Source organism: Eptesicus fuscus, chromosome 17, assembly GCF_027574615.1.
Source record: "Eptesicus fuscus isolate TK198812 chromosome 17, DD_ASM_mEF_20220401, whole genome shotgun sequence".
NCBI lineage: Eukaryota > Metazoa > Chordata > Mammalia > Chiroptera > Vespertilionidae > Eptesicus > Eptesicus fuscus.
In genome coordinates this window covers 31,097,184-31,121,007 of record NC_072489.1, presented here as the reverse complement: position 1 = coordinate 31,121,007, position 23,824 = coordinate 31,097,184, and the positions used below count along the sequence as shown (strand labels likewise).

Sequence of the window (23,824 nt, the reverse complement as noted above, 5' to 3'; positions counted from 1 at the left end):
GGTGGGGGAGGGAGGCCAGCGCCACACAGATGGCAAGCAGGGGCAGCTGCGGGGGTGGGGCCACCTGCTGGCAGCCAGGGGAAGGAAAGCTCCAATAGGTCCTGATCGCCTGCCAGGCCTAGGGACCCTAACTGAGGGGTCCCGGATTGCGAGAGAGGTCTGAGTGTCACCCCCACCCCCACCATGCTCTAATTTCTTGCACAGGGCCTCAAGTATTATTATAATAAGATGTTTATCAGAGGTTTAAATATCATTTTTGAAATGTTTTATCAAGAAAGTGCTGAAATATCTAAGAATACAAATCAAATAGCTATTATGTATACTACATATGACAACGACTGCACAGCTTACATGTATTTTAGAATTATGGGGACATGGATTTAACCCATGGGCCCAAAACATAAAATAGAGAAGACAATTGTATTTTAATATATTGAACTGAACAGTTATTTAAACTGGGATAACCTGATTTAATATTTTTAAGAATACAACATTTATATAGCAAAATTAAGCTTGTATTCATTTTACATTTTAATTATTCTTAATTGTCTCATCTTTTATATTTATTGTCCCTTGGTTTCCAGAGTGACTAGTAAAATCTATTTAAAAAATTTAAGTTTAGGACGGTCTGGTGGCCCAGTTGGTCAGACCACTGTCCCATGCACCAAAAAGGTTGCATGTTTAATCCCACTCCAGCAATTCTTAAATTCTCTCTCTCTCTCACTCCCTCTCTCTCAAATCAATAAAAACATATCCTGGAGTAAGTATTAAAAAATAATAAAAATATTAAATTTCATTGGAATATATAACATGTATTTTTTTAAATCCCCTTGAACATAAACTTTTTAAAGTTTATTCTTGTTTGACCAGTGCTTTCTTCATTTGTTGATAAATTTGTACCACCTTGCTTCATAAACAGATTTAATATCTTTTAACATTACATCTGCTTTTACACTTTTAAAGTAGATGTAATGTTAAGAGATAATGGCATGTTTTTTGTTGTTATTGCGAAAAGGTCTAGAATATGAATAATGTATAAGAAGCCTGCTTATCCTTCAGTTTCTAAGTTTAATAGGAAGTCAGGGGAAATGGATAGCAATGCACTTGAAAATTAAAGCCTAATGTTTAATTTTCTATGCAGTCTCTCTAACAAAGTTTTATTGCATAGCTAATAGGAGCTTAAAAAGTACAAACAAAAAGGCTTCACTGCAGAACAATCAAACAAACGAAAACTCAACTTTTATCATAGCTTTATAGAAATATCTTCTGTCAAAGGAAAATAAAATTCAATTTACAAACCTTTTACTTTGGAAAATAAATTGAGAACTTTCAAAACTGTATTGAAAATTAAGTGCTACAATACAACTAATGATCACAACAGAAAAGCCTTTCACTGTTAAAGTGACACTAATTGTAAGGAAGGCTGTGTTTACCGATTGGAGTGGTGCTATTTGCACATGGGACAATAAAATCTGTCTCCTTGAATATACATAAGTTGAAAAGTTGTTCTTCACAATGTCCTTCATTTAAATTGGTGGTGTTTTAGTTCTCTCTCTCTCTCTCTCTGTGTGTGTGCGTATACATATATATGTACTTATATTTTTCTATTTTATAACAATGTATTTTATGTCTAAACACAACTAATAAGTTTGCTGAGAATAGCTTTAACACTAAACTAAAAATCTTGTGAAATAATATTTTGTTGGATAAAAATTCTAAAAATATTAAAGCAGAGTGGCCATTATTACAATCCCATCTTGAGATTATATGAAAAATATTAATATTCCAATTTTTTTATTTTTGAGAGACATGGATGAATCATAAAAATGTATTAATCTATATTTGAAAAATAATAAAATATTTTTCCCTTTTAAAATTTCTGAATAATTTCTATCTAATTATTCTTGCTCTGTGGTATTGTAAAGATGAAAAGTGGTAACAATTTAAATGGCCAATACTCCTTTGTTTCTAGTTTTATTGAGAAATAATTGACATCTATCACTGTACAAGTTTAAAGCTTACTATAGGAGGGTTTGATTTACAAATATTGTGAAATGATTACCAAAATAGGTTCAGCCAATAGTCTTATATAATTACACCTTGCTTATTAGAGAAATATCAGAAAATATAAATTAACAAACTATAATTATATCAATTTGTAGTCATTATTAATGTATTTACTTATATATTGTATATAATATATCCTTTTACATTTATAATATACATACAAAGTGTATATATACATACACACATACATAAATACACACACACACACACACACACACACACACACACACACACACACACAACACATTTTTTTTGATCCAGGATTATACAATCTTTATGGCTCCATAATATTTTCAGTTATGGAGTAGGCATTGAGCTTTTTGTTTATTTCAAACAGAAGAGTATATTTCTATTTCAAACAACACACAATAGTAAGAATAGAACTTAAAAATTATAATAATCAAACCACCCCAAAGAAGGCAAAAATTACCAAAGCTTGATAACATTTATAATAATAAAAGCCTAAGCAACCATCGCAACCGAACGGATGACCGAAAAGGCTGTGTGGGGCGACTAGGCCGGCAGGGGGGTTAGTGAGGGACGACCAAATGACCGAACAGCAGGCTGCGTGGGGCGACCAGGCTGGCAGGTGGTTAGTGAGGGATGACCAAATGACCGAACAGCAGGCTGCGTGGGGTGACCAGGCCTGCAACATTGTCAGTTGGGACAACCAGGCTGATGCGGCGGGGGGGGCAGTGAGGGGTGACCAAATGACTGAACAGCAGGCTGCGTGGGGCGACCAGGCCAGCAGGGGGTTAGTGAGGGGCAACCAGGCCGGCAGGACGGGCTGTTGGGGGTGACCAGGCCGGCAGGGGGAGGGGCAGTGAGGGGTGACCAGGCTGGCGGGGGGGCAGTTTGGGGCGACTAGGCCAGCAGGGGGTGCAGTAAGGAGCAACCAGGCCAGCGGGGTGGGAGGGGGCAGTTATGGGCAACCAGGCTGGCAGAGGGGGGCAGTTTGGGGCGAGCAGGCAGGCAGGTGGGTGAGCAGTTAGGAGCCAGTAGTCCTGGATTGTGAGAGGGATGTCTAACTGCTGGTTTAGGCCCGATCCTCAGGATCGGGCCTAAACCAGCAGTTGGAAATCCCCCGAGGGGTCCTGGATTGGAGAGGGTGCAGACTGGGCTGAGGGGACCCCCCCCCCCCGTGCACGAATTTCGTGCACCAGGCCTCTAGTATTTAATAAAATTGCTAATGTTTGCTTGTTTTGGCCAAAAAAATATTAGCATTGGCCAACCTTCTTTAACCTAATTGTCTTTCTTTGGCCAACCTGCTCTGATCTACAGTTTTTTAGCAAATGAAGAACTGGCATTGACAGTGATCGTGATGATTAAATGCAGGTTGGGTGTCAGCACTGAAAGAAGTAGATAGAAGAAAATAAATAGAAGATTATGTTCAAGACAAATCTGGAAAAAGATAAGAGATAATCTGAGTGTGTACTCTGTGTCCTGCATTGTGTTAAGCACCTTATGAATCGAGTATCATTTACTTTTCTTAACTCTGTTAGGTAGAGAGAACAAAAGCCATTCTGTAGATGCCATTCCTGTAATGCAGATGATTTGGTAAATGACCTCATATCACACAGTTAGAGAGCAGACCCCCAATTGTGGATTCAAGGCCCATGTCAGATTTTCCAATAAACTGTACCAAGAAGTATGTGGTAGACTAAAGATTATTCCTAGGTTGGTTGGTTCACAGAGAGATGACACCTGCATTGAACTGATAGATTTCATTAAAAACTGCAATTTAATATTTCTCATTTTTTCCCCGTTTGTGCAGATACTATCAGAGTCCAGTAGGAATTAAATTAAGTCAAGTAGTGTCATCGCTACATCTCTTGTTTGGACAAAGCAGAAAACAAACAGTGGCGGGAAACAGAATTGTTTATATCCCATCCTAGTGGTGCTGCTCCATTAAATGACATGTTGAAAGAGAATTCAATGTTTTAATTGGATTTCATGCTAATCAAATCCTTATAAATGTAGGTGAGATTACACATCTTCATTGTGTTCTTTTCCTTTTCTCATTAGTTATCCCTAATTTTCATTATGATTATTAACATAACATAACATTAATATTCTCAGGAGGTGCCAGAAAAGATTATGTGTCATGCTGTGATACATTAAAGCCAGAGAAAGAACTGCTTCATTTTTCACTGTTTTTACAGATAATTTCTTTTATAATCTTGATACATTTTCTACTGTTCAGAACTTTCTATTAACAATTTTTCTTTGAAAAACAGCATTTTTTTTTTTTACCTTATCTATCTGCAATAGGAGAATTAAGGAATCTTGTTTACATTCTTAAATTGCTGGGCTTTTTATAGATAGCTTTAGTAGAATTAGTTCTGAAAAAGCCTATTTAAGAAATTTTACTGGCTTGTTGATTTTTTTTTTTCATTCAAGAGACCCTCAAGATATTTTCCCTCAGACATAAATTAATTACTAAAAGATAACCTTATTTAATTTTATGGTTTGCTATGGTATGGCATGATAAGGACCGCAAGCCCCAATATATCCTTTTTAAAAATAGTCTTTTAAAAAATCCTCTCTGGATAAGTTGATGCTGGTACGACCTGAAAGATGAGATTTCTCCTAGCTGTGTTGTTAGGGTTTGTTTCTCAGAACCTCACACCTGTATATATAGAGACTATATTTTTCTTAAATTTGTTACAGCTTCCCGAAAGGGAAATACCAAGGCATCAGTAATTATTTACAAAGATAATATTGACAAAAATACTCAAAACTGTGTTAAGATTATACCATTCATTTAAAACATATAAATATGTTTCATAGATATCATTTGGATCATTGCTGATCTAAGAGAACTTATACCATTTGAAAATATGCAAGTTGAAGTAGTTATATTGATTATTTCTCAATAGAACAATATTTAGTGGAAATAGTACACTCAAAAGTATTTCAAGGAGAATTTGCCTAGTCATTACATAATGGAGGAAACTTCTTTTTTGGAGGGGTGTATACTTTATTATTATTATTTTAATTTTTTCTTTATATCAACATTCTTATTAGAAGTTTAACTTCTCTCATAAACTAACTCTTATTTTTCCATTAAGAATAAAAATTAATATTCCATGTTGATACGAAAGGTGAGTTCTAAAAAGATAGGCCCACTATTTGGTTTCAAAGGCAATGACAAAACATCCGAACATCCAATAAAATTGTCTTTTTAATACTTTACATGCACTACGCATGCTGAATTAAGAACATTTTGAGATTACTATTATATGTAAAAAGAATTATTCAGATAAAATAACTTACAATGACTGAAAATTTATTAAACGATTTCGGGGAGCTAGGCACTGTGCTCACTGCTTCATAGGAATTGTTTTTCATTTATGTTCCTAAGAACTTCATGAGGTAGTATTGTCATCACTTCTAGACCTGATGCTTACAGAATTTAAGAAACGTGTCTAAAGTTACCCAGCCCATTCGTGGTTAAAAGTTAAAATCTAGGTTTGTCTTCATCATTATGCTTTTGGAAAGGAGACAGATATAGATTTAAATATCACACCTTTGTTTTTATGGCTTTTATGCTTTGTATTCATTGACTTTATTTATTATGATCTTGGGATTTAGCATATTCCTAACGTTTGATTAAGCTTTAATCAATATCGACTTAAATGAAAAGCTCCCTACTTCCCGTAGTAATTTCCATCATGACAGAAGGAGCAAGAGCTACCTTTCATTGCCTGCCTACAATTGTGCTCTTCTTATTTTCTTGCACATTTGATCGCAGCCTCATCTCACACTCACATTTTTGCTCTAACCCAAAATAGTAAACCCACAAAGCGCCTCTTCCTCAAAGGGCACTGCCGAGCCCGGTGCAGATGTCGCTTAGCCCTGCAGTGGGGTGCTCTGAGCTCACGGCCAGGGCTTTCTGTGTTCGAAAGGCACACTGATTGTTCTGTGATGCCTGTTCTCTGCAGAGGGCCCAATTCCTTCTTCCACTTGACTCTTCTAAGACTTCAATCTGTTCCCTTCCACGTATTGCTCCTTGTGAATGCTCTACAGCAGGGGTCCTCACACTTTTTAAACGGGGGGCCAGTTCACTGTCCCTCAGACCATTGGAGGGCCGGACTGTAGTTTAAAAAAAAACTATGAACAAATTCCTATGCACACTGCACCCATCTTATTTTGAAGTAAAAAAAAACAAAACGGCAAAAACACCCGCAGGTGGCCCGCGGGCCGTAGTTTGAGAACGCCCGCTACAGCGTAAAACAGCAGAAAGCCCTGTGCGCATGTGCCCCGTTAGCATCTACCAATCTGTTTCTGACCTGTGAACATGATCACAGTCTTTTTAGCTCAAAACCTTATCATTCTGGCTTACAACTCTGGATTTTGAAAGTCAGAACCAGATTAACTCATGTGCTTGTTCATCCTAAGGTGTATTTCTTCTACCAACCCCATCTTACTGTTATCTCTCAGTCACTGCCACCAATAATAGAGTGCCCCATTTCTCCAAAACATGCTTTCTTGCTAGAAATCATAAGAGAACAATGTGACACTGTTTCACCAAGCATGAGAAAGAGATAATTCCTTAATATTAACTAAAGAGAAGATTAAAAGAAAAATATGAACTCCTCTATTTTTGTCAGAATTATTTTATTATATCTTCCAAGAATAGCTTAAAATCATCAATATTTGAATAAAATTCCCTTTGTTTTTATGTAGTTCGAGTTTTAGAAACATTTTTAAAACTTTATTTTATCTTTTCAATTTTTATCTCTGGAAGTAACTAGGCCAAGGAATAGAGCATTTTTAGTCTTCTCGCCCAAATAAGAACTATTCTGATTGGATTAGTTTTCCTACTTTGGAACGTTATATAAATGGACTTAGGAAATTTATATATTTTTTTTCCTGAATTCATTTGCTCACATATTTCTGAATTCCATCCATGTCATTGCATGTATCAATAACATTACTTTTCATTGTTCTGTAGAATTCCACTGTACAAATATACACCAGAACAGTATTCTATGTACTGCTGATGGAAATTTAGGTTGTTTTTAGCTTTTTATATTACAAATAGTGTACATGTCTACAAATAGTGGATTTTTTGTACATGTTTTTGTGAGCATGTGAGTGCATTTCTGTTGGATAAATACTTAAAAGTTCTGAGTAAGGGGCTATGCCTATGTCCACACTTAATAGATGATCTCAAACTGTTCTCCAAAATGTACTAATTTACATCCCATCAGCAATATCTGAGACCTCTAGCTGGTTTGAAATTTTTATCTGTCTTTTAAAATTTTAGCCTTTCTGATAGTTTATTATGATTTAGCATTTCCTAGTTTTAATAAAGTTGAATGACCAACTTTTATATCCTCTTTATAAAGCACCTCTTCCAGTCTTATTCCTGTCTTTTTATCTTGGACTTATTTTTCACTCATCAATTTATTAGAGTTCATTGTATACTGGGAAGATCTTTGATGTTAGGTTATGGCACATGTTAGGGTCTATTGGCTTCTGGTGGTAATAAAATATTTCACATTATTATGAACCTCATTGAGCTGGTCTTTTATAGATTGCTGGGACAATAAAGGGCCATGACTAGATAAAATAATTCTGGGAACAAATAAAATGAAAAATATACAAAAGAGATACAGGTTTACAAAAACTAGTATAGCTACCACATCAAGTTTTAGGATCTACTTGATGTAGAGAGATCTATAGTTTAGAGTTTCATTATTTCTATTCATTAGAACATGTTTGATTTTGTTTTTTTGTGAATCCAGAAATTTCTGTATCTATTTTTGAAGAAAAATCTCTTTGCAATTTTCAGATGTACAGAGACTTATGAACTAAACAATATATATTATATTTTTGTTATGTACATAATCTTGTTCCAGGCTTACTGGTTTTCATTAATTAGAACTAATAGGGGGAATAACCCATTCTTATGATTTATTTGGAATTAAATTTTCTTCATAATATATTTTAAAGCAACCTAGCACTTTATTCTTTGTATTGGCAATATCAATAGGCAGTTCAAAATGAAGATATTCTTAGAGAAATAGAAATAAAACCTTTGGAAAAGCTCATTTAAATCATTTTTGTTTAAGATTGGTGTTATACGTATCCTGTGTTGGGCCAATTCAAAGCAAAGTTAAATGGATGCTTAAGAAATTGCAGGACATTTTTAGACAAAAGTAATTCTTATTTGTCTGAGTTATCTTTGGGATTGTGTCTTGCAACACAGTCCTCAATTTCAGAAAAGTTCCGAGATTTTTAAACTGAATGTTACTATTCCAGACAGATCTCTATCAGATGATGGAAGATACAGTCCTTGAAACATATAGGAGAGTACACACCATCATCACTGCTCTACAACATATAAAATCCCCTACAAAGTAGTGCAGGTTTGACTGAAAAGGAGATATTCCACGTTCATACTCTGGAATGTTAGACATTTAATCATCTGAAAGACACACAAACATTAAATACATTTCTAATCCCACTAGAGTGTGACCAGACTTTGGAATATACTGTATGAGCCACCAATGAATTCAGAAAAGGCCAAATTATTAGGCTATTCACCAAAAGAAATGATTTTTCCTAATTTATCATGTTCAATGGCTTAAAATCCATTAAAAAGTTCTCATAATTTATATTTTAAAGAAAATTTCTACTTATGTGAGCCACTTCTCATTTGTTTATAAGGACCTAAACTTGCCTCATTTTCCAGACATATTTAGACTGGAAAAAAGTAGTCCCATTTCTATTTTAAGCAATAAAATTTAAGGCATTCTTAATTAAATTACATCCAAACCAATAAGTATAAATTGAATTGCTATTATGTGAACGAGATGCTTTTAGCTTTTCCTCTGTGACAATAAAAAGACTGATTTGTGTAGAGAAGGGGAAGAATTAAAGAAATGGAGTAAAATAAATATGCAGAATTATTTTATCTGAACACTTCATATGTGCCTACAAAGACAGACTTGGAGATTGTTTATTCATACTAATAGCAAAGACACCCCATAATTTTGTACTTCTTCAGACTAATAAAGACAAATGTTACGTGTTAGAAACTGGTGATGATACTTCACAGCTCTCAGCTTGTACAGGGAGAAAATGTAGGCTTAAAACGCACAACCTCAGTGTATATGCAGTCATCTGTTTGCATATACACCACAGAATGGATACAAAGTATTATCTAAGAATACATCAGATATAATAATATAAAAGAAGTTAAAGGGAAAGAAGGCAGAGACTAAAGCAGAAACCAGAGAGAAAGTTATCATGCTACATGTCTATTGCATTCAACTTCTAAAATTGTGAAAGATGAATCAAATATTTGATTTTGAGCTCTAGTAGACCATAAGGGAAATATTAGTAACTATAACATAGTCTGTAACCATAAAACAAAAATATACCAGTTGTCAGAAAACAACAATTTTCTTGACATAGCTTTCTCCAGTGGGACTAAATGTATGGAAAGCTATAACTGACACATAACATTCATAAAGATATCATCCAATCTAAGCTCCAAATATTAACAAGAAGGGAAATTTCCAGAAAAATGATGAGTCATGTTACTCTTACTGTTGTAATCAGGCCCAAGGGAGTTTAATTGAGAAAATATTTTACTTATCTGAAAATCAATAATTCATTCAAATATTACATGGAAATTATTGATTAAATAGGTTAAAAGACATGGCTTTATGTAAAAAATAAATTAACCAATAAAATTTTAAATGAACACCAATGTTTGGCACAATCTATTTATAAATTATATAAATGTCATTAAATGTGGGGAACCATTGTGCCTGCTTAGATGAAATTTGAATTCTAGCAAAAAAAAATGGGCACACAGATATATGACAATTACAGTATAATGTGTTTAAGTGCCAAATTATACATAAGGTAATTCAATTATAGGTTTATAGCCAAGAGGGCAATGAACCCTCAGGCAGCTTATATGTATATTCACTTTTTTCAAGATACGAACCAGATGAGGTCAGGTGGCATGGGAATCATGAAAAACAAGAGATACCTCTCTCTTTCAAACAATGAGAAGTGTTTGTAAAAAGCTGGGTTTCCCATAGTTGGCAAAGGGGAATAAAAATTACTATTGTATGAGACCTTAAGACAGACTAGTACCTGTTTACATCAGCATTGTACAGATCTACTAGGAAAAGAAATTGTCATAAAATAGTCCAGTAGCCTCAGTACCATAAACCACAAAAACTGTGAGACATAAATAGTGCTTTGGATTTCAGAATTAAGTAATCTGGACTCTTTGACCTATAAAATATAGCTCTCAAATATAATAGTTCTCTTAGGGCACTTGGCTTTTTTCCCCCTATGCCATTATTTTCCTAAGGTAAACATTAGAAAGGATTGAAGATATTAAAGGGTAGCTAGTTCTAAAGACATATTTGCATAAGACCAGACACCTGTGGGCCAGGTGATGGAGTGTTACATCCCAAAAAGAGTGAAGAGCTAGCTCAGTGGTCAGCAAACTCATTAGTCAACAGAGCCAAATATCAACAGTACAATGATTGAAATTTCTTTTGAGAGCTGAAAACCGACTTCTGCTCATGGCCCACGAAGTTTCAATCACACTGTACGTGCGCGCCTGCACGTGGTATTTTGTGGAAGAGCCACACTCAAGGGGCCAAAGAGCCGCATGTGGCTCTCGAGCCGCAGTTTGCCGACCACTGGGCTAGCTGAACCTGAATCTGAGAGATGTGACTCCCAGCCCAGTGATCTCCCACCCAGTGGCAGAGAGCAAGGTCTCCAGACAAGAGTACCTGGCTGTGGATCCAGGCTTTGCTATTGACTAGCTTGTACATCTTGGGCAGGTTATGTTATTATTTCTGTGACTCATTCATAAACAGAATAATAATTAGTGACTACCTCAGAGGATTTCTGAGGGGAAAAAAATAAATTAATTCCTGAGAAGTGTTTAAGACTATCTAGCATGTTGTTGCAGCTCAGGGCAGTCCACCCCAAAATATGCCCAAGTGGCATATTGATTATATTGAATTAGAGTTACTTAGAAACCAACTGGTGCAAAAGGTCACCCTGATTGTCCTCCATCCCTCTGAAAGCGGAAATAAATCCTCCATGTGAAAGGTTACCCTCCCTGCACCCTGAGGGAAGAGACACACCCTTATCAGTAGAGAGAGAATTCAGGACTGGGAAGCCTGTATAAATAAACAAGCCCTGTTACTTTTTACTAATTTACTCTTCCAAGCACAAACTCTACTTATTCCTTACTAATTAAGCGCCCAAGCCTGTTCCTTTTTTTCTGGTAAATCCTCTTTGTCTAAATAATATAAAGCTGCTTTGATCATTTTTCTTTAGGTTTCATATCTATGAGACCTCCTTACATAGGTATGTAATTAAATTTGACTTTCTCCTGTTAATCTGTCCCATGTCAATTTAGATTTTATACCAGCCAGAAGAACCTAAGAAGAAGGAGAAAAATCTCTTCCTCCCCGATAGTGTAAACACAAGGTGAGAGTTTGCTATTAGTACCATTTTGGACATGAGCCAGGCATGAGCCGGGCATAATAAAAGATGCTACACTGGGGAAACAATACTACATCACCACGAATGTGCTGGAATTGTTTTCCATCAGGCTCATATCAGCAGACATAGGAGCAAATTATATTGCTCTCTGCATTGTTAACCTTGCATGTTTCTATACGTTTTGCCATGAGAGAAAACTGCATCCTCTGTGACTTTGGCTTTTTCTCTCAACATCATCATCTAAAACCTCTTGCTATCATTTATTTAATTCTTAATTTAAAAATGCAGTAAAATATTAAAATCTGTGAGTGAGAACTCTCCACCCATTTCTTGATACTTTTTCAAAATATTATTTTCTTTTAGTCCATAAATTTAAATCTGGCTTCTTTAATAACTCAAGAATGCAATGTTCATAGTTTTTTGGACTTTTTGTAGACATCCAGTCAACATTTTAGTTCAACTTTCCTGACACTGAGTTTTTCATTTTTACAACTTGTAGAAGAAGAGATTAATCTTTATTGCATTAATTTCTGGAAACTTATCTTCATAATTCAGAGGTTTTCAAAATTAATCTTGTTCATATTTTACATCACCCTATATTTCCATTAAATTAGGCTATTAGTTGTAGTAATAAATATTGACATATAGTAAACTGGAAAAGTTGGATAGCAAATTGAAAGGTGTTTCTAAAATCAGATCTGACTTGCTACCTTAATAGAGATCATAATTCACAGAGCACATTTCATTTTGAAAATCAGTTTGTTGCCTTGTTAATTATGTCCTAAATTTTTCATACAAATTTAATAAGTTCTGTTATTTTTTGCCAACATTCTACTTCTGCCAAGATTCTACTCCTCACTCTCCATGGGAAGCAACATAATCTAGAGATTACAAGCATAGGCCTTGAATAAAGGTAAACCTAACTTTGAATTCTGTCTTTGCTGGCGGAGTGATATTTGGAAAGTTACTCAACCTTACAAATCTTCATTTTTCAAGAATACTATAAGGAACAATTGCACCTACCTTGCAAATAGGTGTTTTATTTACTTGTTTGCTTCTTTGTTTACTTAAATAAATTCTGTAAGCTAAAATAAGTAAGGGTTTTTCATAGTTCTCAGAGAAATAATATTGACAAATAAATGACAGCTATTATTACTAGTAAAGTATATTCATTAATAGTTTTCAAAGGCCCAAGAGGAACAAAAGAGTTAATGTTCTAAGGATTAGCTTACTTTTCTTATCTCACACAGAAAATTATGAGTAAGGTGATAAACATACATGACTTTTCAACTTAGTTTTTATTGGACAAGTAGTTGCTTTTTTAAAAGTTCTTTCTATACTCTGGATTCTGTTTATTGGACTTTAAAAAATGTATGTTGTAAAAAAAATAAAAATATATGTTGTAAATATTTCCTTTTTGCATATTGCTTGTTTTTTAATCATTTATAGCATCTTTGTCATAATAGTCCATTTATTATTCTGATAAAACAAAATTTATCAGTCCTTTTTTCATTAGCATAGTGATATTCAACCAGTGGCCTGACCCCAAAGAAGGGGAGATCAGAATTTTCTGGGGATTCTGACATGTACTCCTTGTAGGCTGAGAAGGAGCGGTACGGCCCACAGTGAACATCACTGCCAAACTGTTGCAGCTGATACTGATATCACTGATGATGTGTTGGGTAATAAGTGTTAAAGACCACAGTTACACAATCAGGAAATATAAATAGAATAACACAAATACTGACTTCTGAATCTGAATGTGAGATTCATATTCAAACCAACTTAAGAAGAATGAATACTATTGAAGAATAACAACTTTGAAAAGATTAGTTTTCATATTCGATCAATATTAGTGATGCCCACCCCACACCTTTGGTAGTTTACTTTTAATATGCTAAAATATACATCACATAATATTTATCATTTTAATAATTTTGAAGTGCACAATACAATTACATTAAGCACATTCACATTGTGCTACAACTATCATCACCATTCATGTTTACATTTTTTCATCTTCCCAAATTAAAATTTCATACCCATTAAACAGTAACTCCTCAATCATCCCACCCCATAGTCTCTGGAAAACATGATTCTATTTTCTATATCTATGAATTTGACTATTCTAGGAACCTCATACAAGTGGTATCATATAGTATTTGTATGTCTATGTCTAACTTATTTCACTTAGCATAATGCCTTCAAGTTTTATCCATGTTGTAACATATGTAAAATTTTGTTTTTTTAAAGACTAAATAATATTCCATTGTTTTGTTTATCCTTTCATCTGTTAATAGACAGATAAATTGTTTCCACTTTTAGCACTGTGACTAATCTAAGCGACCATTACAACCGGTCAACTGAATGACCGGTTGACCAGTCTCTATGACTCAGATACTCAATGTAGGAGCTGCCCCCTGGTGGTCAGTGTGCTCCCACAACCAACCTCCTGGGGCCGGCCAGCCAACCTCCTGTGGTCCCTCCTGCTGGCTGGCCAGCCCCGATGGGCCCTGATCGCTGGCCAGGCCAAGGGACCCCACCCATGCAGGAATTCATGCACCAGGCCTCTAGTACTTCTATAAACAGGGATATATAAATACTTGCTCAAGTCCCTGCTTTCAACTCTTTTGGAGATATATAAGGTTGGTACTTATGGTATAAATGATGTCAATTCTTGTATTACAGACTAAAGAGAAATATTACCATTTGATATTTTTCTCCTTCTTCCCACAATGAAAATTTGGTGGATCCAGTTGTGAGGTATCAAAATAAAACAACAGTAAATATAGAGGTTATTTCCAAATTAATTATTTTGTTCTATGTCCTTTAGACACCACCCAAGAATTACTCTGTCATGACATGTACATTTCAAGCCTGAAACCAGATGTCTACAGATTGTCATAAATAAAAGCCTTAGTTATTTACTCTTTTTGGGCTAGTTTACTAGAATGTTAACTCCATATGGCACAGTGACAGCCTGTTTCGTGTGCCTCTGTATTTTTGGCACACACTGGGAATACAACATTTTCTAAATGAATTTTTGTAGGAAGCATGCCTCTCTGATTTATCTTCATAGAAAAGAAATAGCAGGTGGCCAGGTGGTTACTGAATTTCCTCAGAGCAAACAGGATATGGGGGTGGGGAGAAGGTGAGAGCTGTACTCATGGCTGATAGCACATGTCCTAGAAAGATACCCCTAGACAAAGGGAGGTGGAGGAAACTAGAAAAGGCCCCAGCCCATTTTTTTTTTTTTTTTTAAGTAACCCACTGGGAGACAACTAGATCTAGGCAACCTAGTAGGAAATAGGTGATCAAACAGTACTCAGCCAATGAGGAACCAGAGGAGGGACTAAATAAATAGGCTATGTTCCCTGCCCCATGTGTGTTCCTGTACAATGGGTGCCTGCTCTTGAGGGTGTTATCAAAAACCTCATTTTCACCATGCTTCTGTTTCCCAGTCCATCATTTGAAATTCGGGCAGGTGAGCCATTTCTTACACTTTCAAGTCTCTAAGCATATTAGATGTGCCACCTCAGAGCATACATAAATAACTATCTTTTACTCTCACTTAATGAATGATTCATTTTAATAATGCTCTCCGTGTGCTGCCTTTTCCCCAAACATATTCTTAATAATGCCCTTAATCACTATCCATATTTTAAGCTAATAAAAATAGTTTTAATCATTGATATGTCATCTTTCTTAGTCAATTCTATAACATGTCTCCTCTTCCCCTTCTTACATTTAATACAAATTTAAAATTTACCATTATGCATTTCATGCTAAACTAAAAAAAATTAACTTGCATGTATGGTAGATGAAATATTACCTTACCCCAATACGACATAGTAAGTGGTACAAAAATCTCTTTTATAATCCTGGGCTGCTTCCCTAGCTTTTAAATCATCTTTCCATCAAACACCAGAGGTTGGCTGGCCCTGATTCGGTGCTGTTTCCAATAAGGTTTTTGCTGCTCTAAGTATGAACTGAGGACTGCTTAACTCACTTTCACTCTGATTAAATTTGGAAAGGGGAAGAACACAGGCTTCAAGGCTAAAGGCAGAACTTGAAAATGTTCACCATTCAAAGATTTATTACTCTCATCACCTCCTAAGGTACCTGCCTCTTATCACTGTTCCGCAAACACACTGCACATTGTTTCCTGCCTGTTTGGCTCATTGTGTTTCCTCTGCTTAGACTATCCTCCTCATTTAACATTCACTGTGAAAATCTAACTACCCTCCTGTGCCTCGCAAATTCTTTTCCCTCTAGGAAACCTTTCATGTTTTTTTACCAATTGAAATGTCTCCTTCCTTAGAATTCACATGGCAATTTGTGGTTTCCTAATTGAATTATTATAGCATATACTTGCATCAATATACTGCTAAACTTTTATCTCTCCTCCAACTTAAATAGGATATTGTTTTTGCATGAAATTGGTTTCCTGGGAAACACCCCTTCCCCAGCCTGAAAAACCCCACGGATCAATTGAAGGGAAGAAGGTCTGCAGAGGTTCAGTAATACTAGAGAAACATTCGATCCCATGCTGTTTACTCATCACTGTTTATTCAGAAATCCATGTGTCCACTCAAAGACATCACTCAGCACCCAGATATTTCTTCTTATGTAGCCCTTTACACATCCTCATATGACTCAGTTTCCCACCTCACCTTTACCTCTACCAAACTTTCCCTAGGATCTTCTGGAATTCATAGACCATCATCATCAACATCCCCTAAATACTACTGTTGCTTTCTGATTCCTCTCACCCAGCACCTCTCTTCCATAGAAGACACTGCTTTCTACAGATTCTTAAACAGTGGCTCACATACTTTACATAATACAGAGCTTAGCAGTAGATAGATAGCGGGTATCTTTCTGTCTCTGAATTGCTGCTTCTAGAATATATTACTCCATCCCCTTGGCCACTTCTACCAATTCCTCTGAAGTAAATGCCATCATCAGATTATATCACCCACTCAATTATCTTTTACAGCCATCCACAGACCTCTTTAATGATACCCTTTATCAATGGAATATTCTAGCATTTGGCTTATTGTTTTTTTCTCCCCTATAATATATTAATATCACATGTGGTCATGTAAAAATCCACAGGGACATTCTGTTCACAGGAGCATTTGACAGGTGACCACTCCCTCTCTTAACACACTTGTTCTTTATGTGATGAATGGATTCTGCATTTTCCTAGTGAATTCTCTTCCTGATCTCTAAGTGCTGAGTACCCAGGAAATAGTCTTTGGATTTTTCTATCTACACCCATTTTCTAGGTAATTTCATCCTGGTCAATGATTTCTCCAACTGCCTTGTTAAGAACTATGCTTGCATATTGAGAAAACCTCACCAACATATAATCTCTAAAAATGCACTCTTGATTTCTGCCACCTAGTCATGGGGGAGCAATGGGGACCTATTCAGAACAAAAACCTAAGTCATTTTTTTTCTTTTATTTTCTCTAGTGTCTCACATAGAATCCATCAGCAAATCCTTTTGGTGATCATTTGACTCCCTTCTCACTATTTCCTCTGCCTACTACTATGTTTCAAGCCATTATCAAATCTTGCCTGGAAAGTAATGCATTAGGTGGTTTCTATTTTTGTCTGCTAACACTACTAGTTTCCACTCCCAACCCTGTACACATGCAGATTAATCCCTTTATATTAGATATTACCCCTGTGGACAAAACCAGTCAATGTCCTTCTTTCTAAACCCTCTAGAATAAATCCCTTATGATAGTCCTGAACTAGATTTCCAATCTCATCCCGTCTTTTTCAGTTACACTGACCTCCAAGTTCCCACTAGCTTCATGGACTTTATATTGGCATGTCCACAATGCTCCTTATTTAAGAATCCACTAGTCTTTCTCTTGACCACATAAATCTGTATTAAATAGCTACTAATTTTCTTGATATATTATTTGGTGTTTTTCCCCTGCTAGTTTGTATTAGTAGGGTGGTAACTTTTTGTTTATTTTTGAATTTTTCTATGTCTAACTTCTAGAACAGTGCACATTTTAAGTACTCAAAAAATTACTGATTAAATGAATAAATTGAATCAATCAATAGTTAATGGGACTAAAATATAAAATAAGATAAAATCATCTCTAGAAGACTATTACTTAGAAATCATAATTCAAGTTGCATATATGTAGTGTGACTGACTTAAATTTGTGGACCACTTTTATTTATAACTGGTGGTTCAGATCAGGAGTCAGCATTTGGCACTGTGGTAAAGCTATTTTGCAAGCACAACACAAAAGCTTTATTTGCTTGATTGATCTTTGTTTTTCTTAGGGTATGTAAGGTGATAAAACCATATGCAAAAAGAGCTCTAATCATGGTCCTCCTGGTAATAGGGAAATAAAGGTAACCTGTTCATGTGCAAAACTATAGGCAATCAGCTGGATTTGTTCAGGGATTTTTAGTTTTAATGTGTGTATGTTAATAGCTATTTTTAAAAATTGATTTACTAAGAACTTCCAGGAAAAAACACACACAAATAAACCTGAAATGGAGAATCTAAAATGTTATAGCTTCTAAATATTTCCCCCAGTGCAAGGTAATATTTATAAATTTATTTCTTAGTAATAAAATGATTGTGACTTCATGTACTGCCAACCATTAAAAAATCTTTAAACATAGTTGATAATTGCAGAAATATAATTTCAGAATTTATTACATTACTTCTTCTATTAGAAAATGACAATTAAAAATCTATGAAGAAACATGCATTTTAATATCTTATTCAATGTAAAACATCATAAATACTGTATTTTTTTTGGTAGTAAAAATAAAATGCAAAAACTTGCTTAGTATTTGCCTCCTATTAATCTGCATTTAGTTTGGCTAATTAAACTAATATATCTCCAAGTTAAAGACTTCGTTTAAATCAGAATAAGTACTCAGTTAATGCATATAACATGGTTTTAGTTTATATGAAAAATTGGTTCTAATTTATCTGCTCTTTGCTTTTACTTTAGTTCTGTATCTTAATAAATTTGTTCATACCTTAACTTTGAGCACAGAATCAAACATCCTTGCATCTTCAGATACACCTCCAATGTAGAATTTTTTCTGAAACACTGGGGGATGATCATTTTCATCCTGAATCTCAATATATACCTTAGCTGTATTGCCTATAAGAAATAATACATTTTTATTAGTGGTTACTTATTAGAAAAAAATGCACTGGAGTAAATACTTGTTGTACTTTATTTTTTTATGAATCAATGGAAACAACTTAAATCAAAAAGTAATTCCTAAATGACATGCCTGATACCACAAAATCCATAATGATGCTTCTGACATAATGTTAAGTTATTGCTATTTATTTTAATTAGTATGGTCTGATAATTCATTTTATTTGATTTAATAGACACTAAAGTATTGCATTCTAATTTTATTGGAACTGACCTGTTCATGTTTACAAAGACTTCACACACATTATCAATTTCACAAAAGTGACACAAATATATAAACACATTGTGAAATAATAGAAACCGCCATAAACAAAATATACAGTTTTTGTATTTTTAAGTATAAAACTAGCAATATTATTCTAGCTTACATTAAATAAATATTTTTATTTTAGATTTAATGTAAGCAATGGTGCTTACTTCTGCAAACACGTTTTATCATGCATTAGAGGCTATCTATCATTCACTGCAAAAGATGCAGTTGGAGAGATGATTGCCATATAACTTACTGGTATAGATGATGGGTTTTGTAACTTAAGCAATAATAAATATTTAACAAATAATACATTTCATCATCAAATATTAGAATCTCACCCCCTCAATCATCACACCTTTATTATTTTTTTTATTTAAAAAATATATTTTTATTGATTTCAGAGAGGAAGGGAGAGGGAGAGAGAGAGAAGCATCAATGATGAGAGAGAATCACTGATCAGCTGCTGCCTGCATGCCCCCGACTGGGGATCAAGCCGGCAAACCGGGCATGTGCCCTGACCGGAATCGAACCTTGACCTCCTGGTTCATAGATCAACACTCAACCAATTGAGCCACGCTGGTCAGGCAATGATCACACCTTTAATGAGAAATGTAGCACTTGTCACTATTTCAAGAATGACCCTTTGCAAACCAGATATAATGAGGAATAAGTGGTTAATCATTTTGCAAAAAACTAGATTCAAATTACATATGTATTCTGATGTATTACTTAAGTGAACTCTCATGCATTTCAATTAGGATCAAATATATGACAACTGATCTACAAACTATTTATCATGGACACTCTAATTTTGCTGCTTTGTGCTATCCCTAATTATAACTAATTAACACCAATCTACTAGCACAGTGGGTGCATCACTAATGCACAATATATCTGTGTTGACTGAATAAATGAATGAGTAATCTGCATTATCTTAGTAAGAATTTAAAACAGGCTGCTTATTGCTTGCCCTGAGACCAGAGAGACAAGAGAGTTAGCCCCATGGTTTTACCCCTTATCCTGCTGCTACTCATTTAGTTTCTCTCCTATTATTCTCTTTCCCACCATTCCTGAACTGGGAGAGCTAGAATCGAGAGAAAAAAATGTGCCAGGTCAACAGAGAACAGGGCTAATGGCAGATTATGCTTCTCTATCCTACAACGCCAGGCTCAGAATTACACCCTGGTGAGCCACCAACAATCAGAGTTCATCCAAATGAAACCCATGTTCGTCTTAGCAGACTATTTTTATCTCTAGAATCAAAGCAGCTAACAGCTCTAAGTTTAATATTTTTAAAGGAAAGTCATCTTTAACGGTATCACCTTTCCGGTAGCTGTTTCCATGTTGTTAATAAATGACCACATTAGCTATGATCCCTACTTGCAGTACTGAATAAGTAAAGGTTATTTTCAACTCACTGTAAAGGAATAGATTTATATTCGGTAGCTTGCCTACTTTTCTCCTGGCACTTTAGGAAATGATCCAAGAAGGTTAGGCCCCGGCATAAAAGTATTACACCATTAGGAACAATTTGTGCTTTTGGAAATCTTTTAGAAAGCTATTATTTCCTTATGTATTGGGAAAACTAATGTAAGAATCAGTGTTGTAATTTATAACAATACTTATAAGCTATATAAAATGTTATATATATACATTTTATAAACTCCAGAAGAATGCAGTAAAATATTTATTTAAATATTATTTTAGCAGTTATTAAAAATCTCTAAAGTCATCAACTATAGAAACATCTAGATAAATATATACGTACACTAGATATTCAATGAACCTGGGGGTATTCTGCTAAGAGAAATAAGCCAAAGACAAGTACTGTATGATCTTATTTATACGCAAAATATTAAGTAGTAGAATTCCTAGAAACAGAGTAGAATGGTGGCTGCCAGATGCTGAGAGTATGGGAAATGAGGAAGATGCTGGTCAAAGGTACAAACTTTCAGTTATAAGATGAATAAATTCTGAGAATCTAATGTATACCATGGTAACTATAGTTAATAACACTGTATTGTGTACTTGAAATCTGCTAAGAAAATAAATCTTAAATGTTTTTAACACACACACACTCACACACACACACACATACACACTGCAATAACTATATGAATTGAAAGATATGTTAACTAATTTGATTGTGGTAATTGTTTTTATACACACACACACATACATACATACATACATACACACACACACACACACAAAAACACACACACACAAATATATATATATATGACATATATATATATATGCATATACACCAAATCATCATTTTGGACACCTTAAATATATACAATTTTGTCAAATTTACCATCTATAGCTAGGGATAATTGGGATGTTACTAATCAAAAGTGTAAAATAAATGTTGGCCAGCCCAAAAAAATTTAATATACCCCTAAAGTTTAATCACTAGAACACATTCACTTAGATCTTCTATTCATTAATATACAACGTGCATGGCACTATAGAGTTCCTTGGCTCAACCACTTTCACTAAGTGTGTGTAAGTACTAATAACATTTTCATGATCTTTCACTAAGTTTGGGCTTTAATTATTTCAGAGGCAAAAATTTGGAAGAAACTCTGATTGAAATTCCTTTAAGGGAATCAATTTTTCTATCTCCTTGAGTATTTGTGGATTCCTTTTAGTCAGTGCCATATCCTTCACTTTAGGTAGTTATGAAGCACACACTAAAAAGAAAGATGAAAGGGGGAAAGGAAAACAATGGTGATAAAATGTGTCAGAGAAAATTGTGAGAGGAACAACGTAAGAGCCCGATGTCCTGACAGTGTCCCTTCTGGTTGGGTGAGACAAGGCAAACATTGGAAGGGAAACCATGGAGGGTAAAGAAAATTACAAGCTGCGTGAAAGATTTATTCAGCAAGTATTTTGATTAAAAGACATTATAATCTTCCTACGCATTTTGGGGCAATTACCCCAGTTCCCTTCCTCTGTTGACATTAGTTTTCCTTAATTTTGTGAGAGAACCTTTTCTTTGGGCAACACCATTGGCTCCAGTGAGCCAAGAAGTCCCAGAAGTAAACCCTGAGGTGAGGGAGTATAAAATACCTTCTTGGGATTTATTAGTTCAAAGAAAGAATATAGAACTGCTGAGCTGTACAGCTCAGAAAAGGAAGTACCAGTCAGAATAGAAACCTTGTATTGATAGCCCTTCTGTTTTATTTTATCATTATTACTTCAAATTTATCTTTATTGTTGAAAGTATTATAGATGTCCTCTTCTCCCCCCATTAATTCTCTCTCCCCCCACCCCACCGCAGGCCTTCACCACACCATGTAGACATCCTAAACAAGGTGCCCCTAGGGACTTGAAAAGAGTAAGTGACATAAAAAAATGCATTAATTTAACTTGATTCTATGTTTTTCAAGACCAACTTTAAATTTGATATTTTTCTCTCCTTTGCTTTTAGTTTTCTCTTCCTACAAAACCCCTATTACCCTCTAGATAAATCCAGTTTCTTCTATTTACTTGACAAACCTTTTGACTATATTGCATTAGCTTCTCAAAAAAAGACTTTCTGAATGATAATCTAAGGAGTGGCTCTCAACCATGACTGATTTTGCCCAATTGGAGATATTTTTCATAGTAATAACTGCAGAGGGTGGGAAGGTGAGGAGAAGGGCTATTGCAATTTAGTAGGTGGAGGCCAGGAATGCTGAGAAACATCCCATAATGAACTAGACAGTCTCCAAAAAATTACCCAGCCCCAGACTGTCAGTAATGATGAGGTCGAAAACCTTAAAAGCCCCCAAGTTAATATAAAAGAGAGAGACAGACAGACAGACAGAGATTAGAGGAATTAAGATAAAATGAAAAGATTGTGTAAATATATAATAACATTCTCTCCTGAGGTCATCTGCATGCACATGACTTCAATGTGAGAATCAATTAAAATTAACTAAAATTATTTTATCCTATATTGGTTATTACAATTTGACTAAGTTACTTAAAGCCAGAGGTTCAATTCTGTTTACCTCCACTCCTGTCACTGATTGTTGGCCTCTCCTCCAGACATTCCCTCTTCTATCAGAAGGTTTTGAACTTCAACTGCATCTCTAATTATTATTAGCATATATACATCAAATATGTATTTGCTGTTATACTTAGGAATACAGGAGCTTAGTCTGGTTATAACACATACACTAGACAAGATTATAAAATCTTGAATGTAAGGGCTATGCCTTTCTTATTGTTTTATATTCTTCTTTGTCCTATCGTTAAATAGATATTTCGAATTATAATTATGGTAAATGTTTTATACATTCTCCAATGATTCTACTGCAGAGAACTTTCAAAAAACTTGGTATACCAAAATGACATTTGTTACTTTGCTGTTGTCAAGAGTTGATGTTAGTTCCTTATTAAATCACACTTCCCTCCCCCCCTCACCCCCATCCCCCCCACACACACATCTTTTTATGCTGCTTTCCCTTTAATACTATTTTTATATATGCTTTACTAGCAAATTCATTCCTTAGAAGCACTGTAATTTCCTCCCAGTGTTTAATAAATGTTGAACTAGGCTGAAATTGTCATCACTCTGCCACCCAGTCTCTACTTTAAAATGAATCATTCTATTTTATCCCCATAAATTGAGATCATATATTTATAAGCCCTTAAAAATCATAGTATCCACACAACTATATGTTGTTGTTCAGATCAAGAGTACCTCTTGCTGAGAACCAATTCCATCATGTAATAATTACAAGAGTTCCATAAAAAGGTTGATGGGACTTGGTGGGCTCAACAAGGGTGAG

At 34.9% G+C, this 23,824-nt stretch overlaps 1 protein-coding gene across 15 annotated transcripts in view; it reads right to left on the bottom strand.

Annotated features, from left to right (window-relative positions):
- Window positions 1-23,824, bottom strand: part of PCDH15 (protocadherin related 15) — a 590,647-nt gene that overhangs the window by 70,342 nt on the left and 496,481 nt on the right. For all 15 annotated transcript variants that reach the window (XM_054728735.1, XM_054728734.1, XM_054728732.1 and 12 more), the window contains one exon: window positions 18,594-18,721. In XM_054728735.1, the coding sequence (XP_054584710.1) occupies window positions 18,594-18,721 (128 nt within the window). The remainder of the gene's footprint in view (window positions 1-18,593; window positions 18,722-23,824) is intronic.